Source organism: Carassius auratus, chromosome 16, assembly GCF_003368295.1.
Source record: "Carassius auratus strain Wakin chromosome 16, ASM336829v1, whole genome shotgun sequence".
Classification (NCBI taxonomy): domain Eukaryota; kingdom Metazoa; phylum Chordata; class Actinopteri; order Cypriniformes; family Cyprinidae; genus Carassius; species Carassius auratus.
The window spans coordinates 25733783-25752150 of NC_039258.1; the positions used below are offsets into that span (position 1 = coordinate 25733783).

Consider the following 18368-nt stretch of genomic DNA (forward strand, 5'->3'; position numbering starts at 1 on the left):
AGAGTGCTGTTGCAGTTGGGCATTAATGAGCCATTTGTGATGTTATCAGTGTTTTGTCTGCAGGGCTGTTCTCGGGCTCTTGATTGGGTCCCTGTGGAGGAGACATGACCTAATTGGCTAACGTGTACAAACACACACATTTGCACTAAATACACTGAAGAGTGACAGGTGTGCGTGGGTGCACAAGAGGAAAATATCAATCAGATGCTGCGAGGGAGTTTTTAGAGCAGCTGTGGCTTCAGATTTTAGTTTAACACAGGCTATTATGAGTTTTATATATACTGTCACATAAAATGGATTAGAAAAGTAAAGAAAACACGTATGCATCCCACTGAGAATACAATATAATGGCCCCCTCTTGTGGCGAAATGGGTTGTTGACAAAGTGTTAAGGAACTTTTTTAATGTAAAAGTGTAAAATGTGTTTAAATGTTTGTTTGTTTTTTGTTTTATTTATATATCTGAGGTTTATTTTAATATATCTCAGCACATTTGTTAATGCAATACGGTTATATTATCAGTGAAAAGTAAATAATTGTTTATATAGTATGTAATTTTTTTTAATTTATTTTCCATTCTTTTCCAGATTTAAATTTGATTTTGTGTTATGAGTTATGGTGTTATGATTAATGATAGTATTATGATATAATAAATATACATATTATTAAAGCATAAAAAAATGAATGCGTCAGATGCTCATATAGAAACCAAAGGAAGATATTATTATGATTACTGGCCTTCTGCTTATCACAATATATTTCTAATTTTAAACGAAATGTTATCTGTATTATCCACATATCCATAAATAGACCTGATTGCAGTCCTCTGAATTGGGCCATTGTTTTCAGCCTCTGAAAGCACATCTGTGCAAGTGTTTTAGAAGACAAAACATTGGAAGAAATGAATAATGTCTATTATCCCAGGGATCATATTCTCATCATCTGTTCTTTGTGTTTTTCTTTTTTTCTTTTTCTCACCCGTCTCGTCCCACGTGCTCTTCTTCTTCAGTGTGGCTTCTTTGATCGAGCGCGGCCACCCAAAGATGATGACGTGTCGGACCGTGAGCAGCTGACCTCAGAAAAATCCACAGACGCGTGAGAGCAGAACAGATGACAAGTATGAATACAGAGGTCATGGGATGATGAATCACCATGAAGAGAGTGAAGGAGCTGTGGCCGAAGGTGCCGGTATCTTTGTAGAAGTCTACAGATCCAAGCCTGTAAATAAACTACAGCTCTCACACTGGACTGCGATCTGTGTCCTGGGCCACAGTACCACTCAAAAACATTTCTAAAGCTTTATTTAAAATGAAGGAAGAGCAAAATCTCTGAACTTTGCGCTCTGATAGAGCTGCAATATCCACAGGATCCAAAGAGCCACGTGCCAGAATATCAATACAGTCCCAAAGATAAAGATCTTGCTGTCTGATCAACTCCATAAACATATATTGAAGCAAAGTGATGATTTCTGACACTACAGTGGGGAAATATTCATTTGATTCACTGCTGATTTTGTAAGTTTGTCAACTTACAAAGAAATGAAGGGTCTGTAATTTTTATGATAGGTTTATTTTTACTTATAGGGACAGAATATCAACCAAAAAATCCAGAAAAAACCCATTAAAGGTTAATGTACAGGCACATGTAGAGGACTGTTTAAAGTTTGCCAAAAACGTCTTAATGATTCAGAGAAGGCTTTGAAGGAAGTGCTGTGGTCAGATGAGACCAAAATTGAGCTCTTTGGCATTCACTTGACTCGCTGTGTTTGGAGGGAGAGAAATGTTGACTGACCCCAAGAACACCATCCCTACAGTCAAGCACAGAGGTGGAAACATTATGCTTTGGGGCAGGACGACTTAACTATATTGAGGGGCAAATGGCCATTTACTGTAAAATCTTGCACGAGAACCTCCTTCCCTCAGCCAGAACACTGAAGATGGGTCTTGATGGGTCTTCCAGTATGACAATGACCTGAAACATACCAGCAAGGCAACAAAGGAGTGACTCAAGAAGAAGCATACCAGTCTCAGGCCTCAATCATACAGAAAACCTGCAGGGGGAGCTGACACCTCGATTTACCGAACGACGGCCAAGAAACCTTGAAGGGTTAGTTCACCCAAAAATGAAAATTAGGTCAACATTTACTCAACATAAAAGAAGATATTTTAAAGATTGCTGGTAGGAAAAAAAATACTATGAAAGTCAATGGGAACCACCAACTGTTTGATTACCAGCAATCTTCAAAATATTTTATTTTATGTTCAACATAATAAAGCAACTTAGACAGGTTTGGAGCAACATGAGGGTGAGTAAATGATGGCAGAATTTTCATTTTTGGGTGAACTATTTAGAGAGGATCTGTAAAGAGGAGTGGATCAAAATCCCTCCTGAGATGTGTGCAAACCTGGTGTCCAATTACAAAAAAGCATTTTACCTCTGTGCTTGCCAAGGGTTTCTGCACCAAGTACTAAGTCATGTTTTGCTTGGGGATCACTCAGTCAATGCAAATCAATTTCTAACCTTTATATATATATATTTTTTCCTTCAGAATTTTTTGGTTGCTGTACATTAAAATAAACCTATCATAAAAATGGCATACCCTTAATTTCTCTGTAAGTGGGCAAACTTACAGCAGGGCATATAATAAATATTTTCCCCACTGTATATTGTTTAACATTATTAGCAGAACATCCGATCATCTCAATCACCAGCTCAGCACAGGATCTGGATCATTCCACACTACGCTTCACATTGGCCACATACACATTGCAGCTAAATATGGATTCACTCTGCTTTTAAGGCATTTCTGGTATTTCTTTAGTTTCATTTTTAAATATCAAATACCAAACAGGATAAACTGTTCCATATTTCACGTTAACAGCAGAGAGATTATTACTGTGGCTCGGGAGTGACTCCTGTTTTATATAAACACACACAGAACAATTATTTAGGCGATTCACACCCACACTTGTATATGGTTGTCACTACCAAAACTTTGCAGTGTATATATGGCCAATTTTTACAGGATGTATAAAAACAGATTGTCACAATAATTGATGTCACCTGCAGTGTGTACTGTACTTTATGTATAGACAAAAAATTATTGATAATGATTGTGTAGTGGTTAATTCTGAGATCTGACTAGAATCTTGCAAAGCTGGTCTGTTGCATCATCAGCCCACAATGTAGTTTCACAGCATTGTCTCATTCCACATGTCTTGTTAATGATTGTACTGATTACATATTGAAACTTGTAAAATAATTGCTCACTAAGTACAAAGATGGGGGTGGGGGTTTTGAACGGATATAAATTATATGTGCAATAATGGGACATTTTTGAGTTGATAATTTGTGTGTACACTGGCTCCAAAATGTTTAAAACCTGAGGTTCAGGTTGTTTTGTATATAAAGTTAAAATACTTATTTGTCAGTCTAATGTAATGACATGAATATTTCTTTTACAAACTAATGGGGAACAACAATATTTTGTCTTTCGGTGCTCTAAAAGCAATGAAAAATATTGTTAGATGACGTGGGCACATTTATTTAATCTTTTGGGAATTTGTTTTTAAGACTGCTGCTCTAACATGTTGCATTCAGAGCATGTTAATGTTTTTTTTTCTGGTTTAAAATGGATTTTTACTTCAGTCATTGTCCACCAATGTCTTTCATTACATATTGACTGAAAATAGAAGAACTGGTTTAAATAATTTTAGTCATAACAAAACCACATCTTGTCATATTTTCTCCTCTGGAAGGACATGATCAATGTTTCAGTTCATGACTGATGAATTAAGATGTGCACCCCTGTCTATATTTAGTTTGCACACATCTGCAATTAAAATGGAATTGGAAAAACTTTTCTTTATGTATTTTAATTGTTGCATTCCTTAACCTTTGAATTGAACAAAGTTAGGTAGAAGTTTCAGATGCATTTGGAGGAAATGTGGAAATACAGTATATAACAACTGGAGAAAGAGCAAGTACTCAGTTTATATATATATATATATATATATATATATATATATATATATATATATATATATATATATATATATATATATATATATATATATATACACATACACACACACACACACACACACACACACAACATTAAGTCCATATATATTTGAACACAAGTAAAACTTTTATTATTTCAGCTGTTGACTGAAGGGGTGTGAATCGGCACTGGTTTTCACGATTCAATTCGATTACATTCAATGATTCAATTAAATTTTATATCACAATGCATCACGATTATATCAAATAGATTTTGCGCATTTTTATGAAATTGTATAGCAAGATACTTTTTAAAATAATTATGTTAATTAATATAAAATTAATTAATTATTGTTTAGAATTAAAAGTAAATATAGCTACAAAACATACAAGCAAACTGGGGGTGGGGGGGCAAGTACAAGTGATAAGCAAAAAGCACTTTAATAGACTGCATTCACACTAATGTACAGATCTATTACCACTTATCAGATGTTTTGTCATATTCTGAAAACATAACTGACTGTGTTTACTGGATATTCACACATTTATTCAGTAGCCTATAGCATGTAGGTTAGGTTAGACATATGGGTCTTTAATCTAGATTTAAACTGCAAGAATGTGTCTGCCTCCAGAACAATGTTAGGTCGGTTATTCCAGAGTTTAGGCAATGAAAAGGATCTGCTACCCACAGTGACTTTGATATTCTAGGTATTATTAAATTGCCTGAGTTTTGAGAATGCATTTTCTAGTATCTTGGACAGAAAAGGGAGATTCGAGATCAATCTATAATTAACTACTTCTTTGGGGTCAAGTTGTGGTTTTTTGATGAGAGGCTTAATAAGTTTTTGGGGACACATCCTAATGACAATGAGGAATTAATAATAATCAGAAGAGGATCTATGACTTCTGGAAGCACCTCTTTTAGGGGCTTAGATGGAATAGGGTCTAAACTAAATGTTGTTGGTTTAGATAATCTAACAAGTTTATACAATAGTCAGTGCTGCTGTGATGTTGGGAAATGTCAACACTTGTTGATGCATTATTCCATTCTGTCATCGATGGAGATTTGGTTCCTCGCTTTGGTTCCTGGTGGTGGAAAAAACACCTCAGTATTTATAGGCTTATAATCATGAAAAAAAGTTGTGAAATAACTGCCTAATAACACTAACTGAACACTGTTGTCACACAGATAATGGACTTTCTCGTTGGAGGTGACCAGCGGTCTAACAGTGTTGGTCAATGTCGAAATGACAGATGGCCAATCAAATCTATGAAGGCAGGCATTACGTGTTGAAAAGTATAAAAACATTATACTTAAACAGTATAATGGCCGCTTCCCTTGCACTGTCCACTTCCCTGGCAGCTTGCCTGTCCTCTTCCCTAGTCATTACTGCTTCCGTTTCCCTGGCCATGTCCGCTTTCCCTGGCCATAACTGCTTCCCTGGCTGCTTCCCTGGCCATAACCACTTCCCTGACCATAACTGCGTCCCTGACCCTATCCGCTACCCTGGCCCTGGCCCTGGCCCTGGCCCTGGCCCTGGCCCTGGCCCTGTCCGCTACCCTGGCCATAGCCGGTACCCTGGCCCTTGCCTCTTTCCTGGCCATAACTGCTTTCACTTCCCTGGCCCTGTCCGCTTCCCTCGCCCTGGGCGCTACCCTGTCCACTTCCCTGGCTGCTACCCTAGCCCTGGGCACTACATTGTCCACTTCTGTGGCCATAAACACTTCCCAGGCCACTTCCCTGGCCCTGTCCGCTTCCCTGGACATGGCCGCTTGCCTGGCCATAACTGCTTCCCTGGCAGTTGAGCCACTCTCGACAGTTGCGTTATAGTTCTCGTGTTATTTAGTTGTTATAGTCCAGCGCAGCAATTCCTTTTCATCACCATAATAATTGATGGATATCTAAAATATACAGTAAAAATGAGGAAACCTAAAACAAGCCCAATTTCCAGCCTGCATCTGAGCTATGACGTGAAAATGGTCCTGAACCTGTTAAGAAGTAGGGGCCTGTCAGGCTGAGGCTGAAATGCAATACTTTGCTAAATGTCCAGGGGCCCATTTCAGAAAGGAGGTTAAGTGAAAACTCTGAGTATGTTAAACCTGAAATGATGGAAACTCTGGGTTTTCCATTTCAAAATGAGAGGTTTGTCAAAACCAAGAAAGAAGAGTCGGTCAAGCTCGTTTCTGAAAGTGTGGTAACTTAAGAGTCAGTTACGGTGGTAATTTACTCTGTGAACCTAACTTGGGGTGCATTTCCCAAAAGCATTGTTAGCTAACTATGGTAGTTAGTTCCATTGAAATCTATTGGTAATGACGGAAATTACCATATTTGCTTTTGGTCAGGAGCAGGTTTTCTTCGGTAATCCCAGAGTTTCTTATGGTCTCCTCCTCCTTTTTAAAGCGTAAATTATGTGTAAATACCCCATTCATTCATTCACTCTGCAAAAAAAAAATTCTTACTGAATATTTGTGTCTTATTTCAATTACAAATTTAAATACATTATACATGAAGATGTAATTTCTATTGATGAAATATTATATAAAGGTATTTTGCCTTGTTTCCTGGGGAAAGGAAGTACATGTTTTACGTAAAATGAAAAATTGTCCGCCATAGAGCACGAAAAATTCATGCAAACTGAAGCAAGCATATTTTACATTTCTTACCCCACTGGCAGATAATTAGCAAATAAGAAAAAAATTATTTCCTTCAGGATTTCCAGTGTGGTTGGAGACATTGAAACAACACATATTCCCGCCATCGCAACTTCTGAAAATGAATCAGATTACTGAATTGAAGGATGCCAGATGGAGGGGTAGTATGAGATGCCGTAACCAACACCACAGCTGCTAAATAAACCTGAATCAAAATAAACACATCTTTATTTTCTACAAATACATAAAATTATATATAAATTTTGCCATTCTGAAACCAAAAACTCCCCATCTCAGGGTAAGTCAACTCAGTTCAGGGGTAAACTCAACGTTGGTTGAACTTCCTTATTGAAACGGGCCCCAGGTCTCAGGGAGAGGAACTTAAAGAACTGATTCCAGAGAGCAGTTATGTGAAAAAACAGCCAAATGATGCCAAAAAACAAAAACAAAAAAACACCAACTCTTCAAATCAAGCAATTCTTTTTATTTGAGGAGGTGGGGTGAGACAGAAAATATTTCTAAACCATTTGAGCAAACAGGTAAAACATGCCATATGAATAGAGCACTGAATTAAAAAGATCTTCAGTAAGAGTTCCCATGATTCCCATGAATTCCCATGAACATTTCAATGACCATGTCGCAGACCATTCCACTGAACACTCCCCTGGCCATAACTACTTCCTTGACCATAACTACTTCCCTGCCCCTTGCCCTGTCTGGTTCCCTGGCCCCGGCCACTTCCCTGTCCCTGTCCACTTCGCTGGCCGCTTCCCTGTCCCTGCACTTCCCTGCCCCTTGCCCTAGCCGCTTCCCTTTTCACACACACACACACACACACACACACACATACACATTGATTAATGTTATTTTATTATCTTTATATATATTATATTTTCTGTTTGATAAATGTAGGGATGGGAAAGTATAGGTACTCTGTAATATAATTGATATTATGTAGTGTTCATGGGGGTTTTGTAATAAAATGTAGTAAATAAAAAACTAAATTGAAAGAAAAAAAGATATTGCAGCAACAAGTATTCGTTTTATTTTTGTGCGCTTCACTGTCCACGTCTCCTGACATACAAATTTAGTGCATTTTACATCTTTTGACTTCATTACACAGCCTGAAGAAATACAGAAAAAAGTGACTCTCAGTCTTTGGAAGTAATTAACAGTTTAGGAATGAGTAGTAGATTTTAAAACCTTTTTGATTTCTCGCTACAATTAACATCAAATGTGCAAAAAGTTAGTCAGAAATATACATTTACACAAAGTGAACTTCAGAAACTTTCAGAACATCATTTTTTTTAGCTCAACCATCACGGAATGGAACGCACAGGATTGTGGGATATCAAAGGCAGCGAAGGATACATATGCTGCCTTCAAAATTCGATCAGAAGAAGGTACCTCCGGAGACAAAGTAAAACAGAATTTGGATTCAAACGAGCCTTGATGGCTTCCTGCCTTGGAGCGCGTCCTCCGAAGGCAGCATTTGAAAGTTTTTGGATGCAGCCAAGAATGGACAGGAGATGGCGGTCTAATCATTCTTTCTGTAGGACAGACCAGTGGTATCTGTTACTGGCATTGAAATGGTTAAACTGGTGGAGTTGACACGCTTTTTGTCGTCGTTTTTTTTTTTTTGAGTCGAATTGGGGGAAACCAGCGGTAACACGGAGATGTTGAGCGGACGGTTTTTCTAGTTGCCCATAGGTGTTCAATGACATGCACAGATTTGCTAAAACACCAAATTATGGCAGATAACCTCAACATGCTACGAGTCTCTAGATAGTCTCTAGTCTAGACTCTAGAAAAGCCGCGTTGTGGAGCAAAATCCTTCTAACCGTGAGCAGCAATAATGCGAGGCGCGGACAGCAGCAGCAGGTCTGCCGTGATTGTGCTCTGCCTGCTGGGATGCGATTTATGGACGGTGGCCGCTAAAACGCTGCAGGAGAACAGCGATGCCAAAGGTACGAGACACGCCGTTAGCATCCACTAATACACCACTCCTGTGTAGGTTCATAAAAATCTTGATAGAGATTTGGAAGCTTTGCTTTGACTTTCTGGATGGCATTCCCTGTGCTAATTGTTAGCAACCTTAGCATATAATAACACAAAGTGTGTAACGGCCATAACGAGAAGATATGTATTATTAATTAAATAGTTTTTAATGTAATACTGACGTAATCAAAAACGCAGACTTCGTTAAATGTTCGCAGTTCGATTGATCTGGTGTTTTGTAACTCTCAAGACATCTGTTTGAAATGGGATTTCATTTTTTTGATGCCTGTCCTTACAACCACTGTTCCAAACTCTCGCGATACATTTAAGCAACCACAAGCCCAGTTTTTTTTTATCTATTATCATTACTATTATTTATTATATGACCCTACAAACTGAAACCACTTTTTTATCTCAAAAGCAAAAACATAAGCTATTTTAACAAAAATCGGGAAATTGCAAAAAAAAAAAAAAAAAAGTGGGAACCAACCTCATCTCCAGGAGAAAAACACAAGAGCTTCAAAGGGGAGATGTAATATAGGCTATTCGGACCATATTTACTCTTAGTATTAGTATGAGACTACTTTTTTATTACAGCCCATGGTAATTAATACATTACAAAAACACTGTAAAAATTAGGCTAAAAGAAATTCATCCTATTCTATGAGTGTACTCACACTAGGCGTTTTGAACCCTAGCTGAGACCCCCAAAGCGCTGTTCATTTGACTAGTGTAAGCGATCCGTGCTGTTCTTTAGCCGGCCCTGGCCCGGTTGGAAGAGGTGGTCCAGGGCACAGTTTGGTTGGGCTTGGGCGTGGTACGCATGCAGTGTGAGCGCTAATCACATGGGAGCACGAAATAGATAGTATTTTGTTTAAGCTACTGTCATGATTACGACTGCAAACATATTCTATTACTACAACTACACTACACTTTTCAATACATTTAATTCAACCAAGTATATTTAAGTTTATAATGGCTCTGGTTCTTACCTTATTAATGAACAGGAAATGTAGTTTGCAGGTAAAGCTGCAAATTATTTCATTAGCCTCAGCTCTCTCCATAATCATTTTCTGATACATACAAGTGAAAATCAATGCACATCATAAATGATAAATGAATTATTATACATTTTTCGGCAGAATATTAGCAAAAGGTTTTCTCCGTTATCTCATACATGTCGTAAGCATGCTCCGATCCCAGTGCAAGTGTGAGTGCAGGACAGCTGGGGAGTGGAGAGGGGGGATAATCACAATTCAAAGCAGCCGTGCTTAGTGTGAGTACACACTTAGGGTGCTTTCACACTAGCACTTTTGGTGCGGGTCCGATTGATGTCAGAGTTTGGATGATGTGAACGCTGTCGTACCGAACTCCGGTGCGCACCCGCATACCATACCCGAGTCCGCTTAAAAAGGGTGTTCTGGGGTCAGAGTCCTGCTGCAAAATGAAATCAGCAGATGGAAGCATAAAGTGCTCCAAAATCTCCTGGTAGATGGCTGCATTGACCTTTGACTTGATAAAACACAATAGAGCAACACCAGCAGATGTCACGGCACCCAAAATCATCACTGACTTCACACTGGACTTAAAGCAGCTTGGATTCTGTGCCCTCCAGTCTTCCTCCAGACCTTGATTTCCAAATGAAATGTTATACTTTCACCTGAAAAGAGGACTGTGGACCACTGAGCAACAGTCCAGTTCTTTTTCTCCTTACCCCAGGTGAAATTCTTGAAATTCCCAGGTGACTTTTTTTTCTGGTTCAGGTGTGGTTTGGTTCTAGGAATGTGTCGGCTGTAGCAATCGACTTCTGAGTTTGGTGACTCTTGATGCACTGACTCCGGCTTCAGTCCACTCCTTGTGAAGCTCTCCCATGTTCTTGAATCTGCTTTTCATGAAAATCTTCCCAAGGTTGTGGTCATTCCTGTTGCTTGTGCACCTTTTCCTACCACACTTTTTCCTTCCAGTCAACTTTCTATGAATATATTTTGATACAGCACTCTTCGAACAGCCAGCCCTTTCAGTAATGACCTTCTGTGGCTTACCCTCCTTGTGGAGGGTGTTGATGATTGTCTTCTGGACAACTGTCAAGTCATTAGTCTTTCCCATAATTGTGGTGGCATGTTCTAAACTAGCCCAAGAGGTACCCAGTATTTATACTCAATATTAATCCAACTAATCAAGCTCAAAATGGAATATTCAAACTTTTTGAGATACTAAATTTTAAATTTTTCCTAAGCCATAACCATCAAAATTAAAACAAGAACATTCTTGAAATATTTCAGTTTGTGGGCAGTGAATCTAAAATATAAGAAAGTTATCTTTTTTAAATTAAATTACAAAAAATAAAGACATTTTCCATGATTTTCTAATTTTGAGATGCACCTGTAAGTGGATGGGAATCACTGCTAAAACATACAATAAAATTCATTATATCATTATTATTTATTTTTTATTGTGTATTTTTGCATTGATTCCCATCCACTTATGTTATAAGAGTGATAGACTGCAACAGTTTTAGTTTAAAAAGCTTGGTTTGTGTTCTACTGAAGAAACAAAGTCACCTACATCTTGGATGCAGATAAACATCACATTTTCATTTTTGGGTGAACTATCCCTTTAACACTTTTTTTCTTCACAATTTTTTTTTTTCGTTTTTTGAAGCTCATTTTTTTACTATTTTGATAGAACCTTCCAATATATATATATATATATATAAGATACAACTTACAGAAGTAGAGAAATCTACAACGTTTTTATAAACTGTAAAAAATAATGTTAAATACAAAGTGCTATTGTTTTTTGTTTTGTTTTTGCAAGAATGATATAAAAATAGAATATATATCATAATTTTATTCTCATAATATGTCCATGTATTAAAGAGCTAACATTACTCTCCTTGTCTGGTCAGTCATGATGTTTATTCTTTTTTACATGTACATCATTTATAATGTATATTAAATTGAACAGGAGAACCCATCCATTAAACATTCATTATTAGATATACATTCTTACCTCAAAATAATGTTTTTTTCTGTTAAAGTCCTTCATTGATGATGGGTGTAGTGATTTCACCCATCATCTTGTTAATTTCTAAGATCTTTCTGAAATCTTAATGGAACTTGTTTATTTATGCCATGGACCGTTATGGTTTTATGAGATTATTTCAGGTTTATGACTATTTTGGACTGTTTTAGTCTAAATGATCTCGCTAATGTGTAACGTAATGCATTATTAAGTGTCTGTGCATTAAGATGTCGATGTGCAGGTGAAGAAGGACGTCAAAAAGTTGTTTTCATATCACTAATTCAGATTTGAAATTTACGTAATCCTGATATCCCGTTAAATACTTTCAGGTGAAGCACAGGTCTCAGGTTGTAAAAACCTGCTTAAATGATATCGTTGCCAAATCTCACTGCGCAATATTGTGAAACTCAGATGACTTGAAGAGTGATCTGTGCCTGGTTTTTCAAATAAAACCATATTTCATGTAATCTTTATTTGCTTTTCTTATGCAAGTCTTTGCTTTTATAAGCTAATCTTTATTTAATTGTTGCAGCCATTTAACAGGTTCTTATTTGGAAAGAAAGGGAATGATCTAGCTTATAAACCAGTTTAGGGTCATTTGAGGGGGCAGTTGTGGCCTAATGGATAGAGAGTCAGACTCGGACTTGTAACCCCGAAGGTCGCTGGTTCGAGTCTCGGGTCCAGATCCGATCAGAGGCGTCATGTCTGTTCAAAATGAGGGGGCACAAGTAGATTTTGAATGCACTAGAAGTAGATTCAAGTAGATATTGAATGCAGCTTCCAAATTACCAAAATAGCTGATTCATATTTTCTATATTTAATACAAACACCAGCGTGATTACGTTCAGAGCATCATATCATAAGCAGCTAAATTTAAATCGGTGATCGCTGGCTTCATTTTTACAGCTCTGCATTATAACCAATCACACACATTGCTGTTGAGCTTATGAATACAGTGACCAATCAGAGGTGTTCAGATGAGTCATCCAAGTGTTTTTTCTACTCATTCTCTGAATAACTCTTTCGGGTGAATTATCTCATCGGAAACAAAGTGTAAATGCGTGTACGAATCTGTAAGATATAAATTTTATAGTGTAAACCACTTCAATGATTTTAATGGGAGTTTTTGAGAGTGCTTGAACTAGACTGTCAGTGAAAATGTTCTTTGCTCTCTTTCTGTACACCGAAAGTGTTATGATTTAGTAACCTAACTTCAAATGTTTTTATTCACATTGACTTTCAATGTTAAATTCACATTAAGTATAAACTCGGTTGTTTTAAAAATATTATGGCATTACACCCGTATCTGTTAATTAAGTAAACAAACAGTTTTTTTTTAATGCAGATTACACTATTAGGTTCGACGACCGCCCACTATAGATCAACATCAAGGTGAGAAGCAAGATATTTGGTGATAATTCAGTTTGTGTTTGGGAATGTTTCGAATAAGAAGAACCTTAAATGCTGTTGTGGCTGCTGTGTGACATGATGACCCCCCTTTACCTGTAAGCAGTTGCTTATTGTCGCACACGGAAACTAAATGGACCCCTTAATAGTTTCCTGACATAATGCACAGGAGCTTCGAACATTGGGGCTTAGGAAACCAGTTATGTTTTAAGAGCTTGAGAGACTCATAAAGGCAGATAAAGAGAATAAGTCTGGTGTTTCCCACTCATTAAATATCAGGTTCCTGTGGTATAGTCTCTTGATTTTGGATATTGCTTGTTACAGTGCGGAAATGGAAGGATGTGTCTGTTTGTTTGCCAGCTAGCATTTCAAAGCATTTTAAGCACACAGGAGACCCCTGTTGTGCTTAATTTTTTATGTGGTCATGTTTTCAGCGAACACTCAGGCATTTTCTCATCTCTGATTACCAAAACCAGACTGTCTCCCATGACCAAGCCGGTCAGGCAACTCTGTCGCTTCACTCACAAGCATTCTCTTAAAAACAGAGATAGTGGACTCTGATATCACTCTGAATGTGCCTTGTTAGGCTTGGGGAGTTTTACATCTCAAATCTGTCATCAATACAAAGATTAAAAGTATTGAAATAGTGCCATTGCTTGATTTATGAGAGGTTGTGTTAATAACATCAGGCCTTTTTCTGAACCATTGTGTGTTTTTATTTTAGAAAGTGATGATTTTTACTGATGTACAGGGTGTTTTCGTGAATGTGAAACATGGTAATCCACCAGACAACAGCAGTCTTTTAACTTTAAGCAGAGCTTGGATGTACTGGATGAGCGTGGAACTGTCTCATTCACACACACATGGCCTGTGCTGTGTGTATCCGTTTATAGAGGGAGAGAGCGAGAGACCGCCAGTCTGCTGCACATCTGGAGAAGTCATTTTCCACAAAAGGGAAAGACAAGCTTGTTTTATGTTTTAAAATGTGTAAAACTGAAAATGAAATGTATTAGAAGGTTTTGCTGTTAGACAGGAAATAATGATTAAGAAGCATAACGTTCTTTGGAACTGCTCTTTGCCAATATAGAACAAGTTGTTCTTTAGTGGGATGGTCCCAATGGAGAAGCCATGTTCATAAGCTCTAGATATTCACACTGTCTGTGTTGTGACAGAGAAAATTAAATTGGTAGTTACTCTTGTTAATGTAAAAAGAGGCTGAAAATGAGTTTTATTGCATTAGATAAATGATTTAATCATACAAGTAGTGAGCCCACAGTTTCGATTACATAATGCTAAAAATCGCTGATGGTCTTCTAGAAAAATAAGACACTCTGAGGATTGTGGTTAGGGTTTGGTTATTTGACTTTCTTTCAAATGCTAAAGAAAGTGTGTGAACACAACCTCAATATTATTGTCAGTATTACTTAGGACTGGGCGATATGGAAAAATATAATATCACAGTTATTTTTACAAATATTTTCGCACAATTCTTTGTCATGTTGATTTTACTATTTTGCAAGTTGTCTGAACATTACAGGCCAAACTAATTTCCCTTTTATAAAGACAAAGCCTTTCAAGGTAAAAAATAAAATAAAATAAAATAAAAAGAAGAATGGCAGATATTTATGGGCCAAAGAGGTCAAGAATCTTGGTTCTTATTTTTTAATAACAAACATAAAAGAAAGACAAGGATACACATTACAGCTACACATATTACAAATAAAACAAACAGTGCTTTATTTTCAGGTACAGTAGTGTATTTAGCAGGAGCATTTAAGAAATTGAATGAACAAATATAAAAAACAGAACACTATATAAACTGATTCCTAAAGCAACTGTATAATATTTCTTCAGTCAAGAGCAGTGAGTGATTTTTCTCTTTTGTTTTTTATTGTTTTATTAACGTTGAAGGAATAGTTCACCGCTCTCTGTCAATTCTATCATGGTATTTTATTTTTATACCACCATTTACTCACTCAAAAGTGGTTTTAAACCTGAATTAGTTTGTTTCTTCTTCTGAAAATAAATGCTATTTTGAGGAACATGGAAAACCAAACAGTTGCTGATCCACAGTGACTACCATAGTATTTTTTGCTTCTATCAACTATTTGGTTACCCACATTCTTCAAAATATCTTCTTTTGTGTTCAGCACAAGAAATAAATTTATACAGGTTTGGGACAACATGACAGTGAGTAAATAATGACAGAAATGAAATTTTAGGGTGATCTATCCCTTGACAGTAATGACAGTAGGCTTCATGTTTAATAGGCCTACTGTCCCTTTAAGACCTGCACGCACCTTGTATACAGGCACGTATACATTTTTTTTCTCAACTGTTTACTTTCATTTTAGACATAACCAAGTCTACATGTAAACATTGTGTGTTTTGACAGTATTAGCGCAAAATATAACAGTTCAATAATCAGGTGCTGTTTGACAGGTTTTAGTGCGCACGCTTCGGGTGTATGCAGCGCTCAGAAAAAACACAGGTCAGACCAGCTCGCGAATAAAACATTTAAAAGCACATGCAAATAATGAGAGAGTAACTTGACTGCTGAGTTAACACTGCTGTGAATGCATGTGGTGTTGTACAGTATATGACGGAGGCATCAGAACTGCAGCTGATAGAATGTGCGCTGTAGCACGATACTACGAGATTTCTTCAAAAGCAGATCGTGGAGACATTTTTATCGTCCACGATCAAATATCGTCATATCGCACACCCCTAGTATTAATGTTTTTGACCGTTTCTAGGACAGTAGTTTTGAAAAGGCAGTAGAATATAGAATATAGAGAATATATTGGCAATATATTGAATATATAATACTTTTTTTTTTTTTTTTTGTGAGCAGTGTATCGTTTTAAACGGTTTTGCTTCTTATTTTGTTTAAACTTGCTTATTTTTATCAATAAATACACTCATAGTATTCGACATCATAAGTTCAAAGTTCATATCTATTTTATTGATGTGCATGTATGTGGACCAGAAATTTTCAGTACAGATCGTTTAGTTTGGCACTTACTGTATGTGGGCTAAATATATGCAGGGTTGTTTTTAGAATACACAATCTCACATCTCTCAGTTTTGAGAAATAATATACAAGAAACTGAAAGAGAGTTTGAAATATCCTTCTTGACTGTGTCTCACTTTCTCTGTGTTTGTCCAACACACCCACACTAACCAACTCTTACACACTTTAACCCTCTATAACCTTGACAGTCCTGTTGTTGTTTTTTCGGATTAATCAATAATTCGTGACCCTGGAAAACAAAACCAGTTTAAAGTGGCTGAGGTATATTTTTAGCAATAGTCAAAAAAATCATTCAAATTGATATTTTTTTCTTTTATGCCGAAAACCATTAGGATGTTAAGTAAAGATCATGTTCCATGAAGATATTTTGTAAATTCCCTATTGTAAATATATCAAAACTTAATTATTGTTTAGTAATATGCATTGCTAAGAATTCATTTGGAGAATTTCAAAGGCAATTTTCTTAGTATTTAGATTTTTTTGCACCCTAGGATTCCAGATTTTCAAATAGTTTTATCTAGGAAAAATATTGTCAGATCATAATAAACAAGATTCAGAGAACGAGTCAGCAGTTCACATCATGTGTGTATCATTTGGAGCGGAGGATGGAGCGGGGAATTCCCAGAGAGAGAGGATAGAAAGGAGCTGAGCTTCGGACAGTCCTGCAATGAAACAATGAATAACACTTGAAAACACTGACAAATAAGATGGACCCTGGCAGGTTAAAAGTTAACTGGAGGTTTCCTAAGACCAAAAACCTTTTCAGATGCACACAAGCTGTCTTTGTTTTTATATGCTGAAATTATCTAATGCAGAATTCTCATGCGGCATCTAAATCAATCTCACTAAATCAAGCTTCATGATGATGGGACCTCCTCGCAATTTATTCATATAATTGTGCTTTGATTTGCTTTTAACTTTAAAACAGCTGGCCTTTTATTAGATCATTGGTCTGATCCTTCAGTGCTGAAATTCCCTTTTTGTGACTGATTTTATTAAATGTTTTCTTCTCCAGAATGCATTGACACTTAAACTTCCCCAGATTTGAACTACAAAGGCCTATAGCCCAGTACATTTTAAATTGTATTTAATAAAGCCTATATTTATATAATAGTATTATTAACACAATATTGTATGAATGAATAATATATTATTTATATATGTTTCTACAGTATTGTTGAAATATATAGCACAATGATAATATAATAATATATTCATATTTATAATTTTATATATAATACATAGGCCTAATTTGTAGTATAATAAGCTTTGTATAAAAACAATACAAGTCTCCAATATGTCCTCATTAAGATAAAAACCGTGTTTGTGTGCTTGTTTGAGAAAGAATATTACAAAATGAGTTTTAGAGGTGAAAGGTTGAGGAACAGGAGAAGATATGGGTATTAGAGCGTCTGTTATGGAGCTTACTCTGGATGAAAAGATGGAGAGAGAGTAAAGTGTGCAGGATGAGTGAAGACGTCAGATGGCTTTATTGTCTCTGTGCGGCTCAGCAATTCCCAGTAGAGCTTGAGGCAAAGGGAAATTCTTACCATTCATCGTGGTGCTATTTTTCGAGTCAAATATTTACCTAGTGTTGGATGACTGCGTCTCCTTCAGATTGACGTATAATATTTCAAAAGTTGCTTACAGTAAACACAGAAAAGAGTGCTGCGATGACACTGCCATCACCTGTGCTTTGAAGAAAAAAACTCTAAAGATAACCAAGTGAAATTGTCATTATTCTGCTTATTCTTTAGTAGAAATTCAATCAGAAATTTAAAACCATGCACATTTGTGAACAAACCAACTGATACTTTTTTATTTTTTGTATTTTTTTTGCAACGACTTGGATCAGTGTTATAATTATTTTTATTTTTTTTGTAATCGGTGCAAGGCTCTTGTATTATGCATACATTTTGCAAAGTGTTCTGTATGACTAAACATCCTGATTGGTCCGTGGTTGTATGTCCTTCCACATCTGTCAGTGCTGCAGGGATCATTCTGTGACCTCCTGACCCCTCTGTGACTCTCTCTCCACTGAGGGGTCAATATCCTCCCTCTCTCTGACACACATCCTCTCTGAGTAAACTGCTGTGGCTGCACTCTCTTTGGGCTGAAAGGGCAAAAACGGCAACCTGTGATCATGAAATCAGCATGTTCAGAAAAAAATATACAAATCTGACCATCTTATGTTCACTAAGGCAACATAAATTTGATCAAAAATACAGTAAAAACTGCAAAAAAAAAAAAATT

The 18368-nt window shown here is 36.7% G+C and overlaps 2 protein-coding genes across 3 annotated transcripts in view; both read left to right on the forward strand.

Annotated features, from left to right (window-relative positions):
- The window catches only part of itga8 (integrin, alpha 8), a 61976-nt gene extending 59755 nt beyond the window's left edge, over positions 1–2221 (forward strand). The window contains exon 30 of the mRNA XM_026284837.1: positions 1008–2221. Within this exon, the coding sequence (XP_026140622.1) occupies positions 1008–1097 (90 nt within the window). The 3' untranslated portion in view covers positions 1098–2221. The remainder of the gene's footprint in view (positions 1–1007) is intronic.
- A 5962-nt stretch (positions 2222–8183) lies between these two features.
- LOC113116605 (protein FAM171A1-like) overlaps positions 8184–18368 on the forward strand; it is a 33038-nt gene continuing 22853 nt past the window's right edge. The window contains exon 1 of one of the 2 annotated variants that reach the window (XM_026284839.1): positions 8184–8619. In XM_026284839.1, the coding sequence (XP_026140624.1) occupies positions 8508–8619 (112 nt within the window). In that variant the 5' untranslated portion in view covers positions 8184–8507. The remainder of the gene's footprint in view (positions 8620–18368) is intronic. The other variant, XM_026284838.1, reaches the window with a different exon arrangement.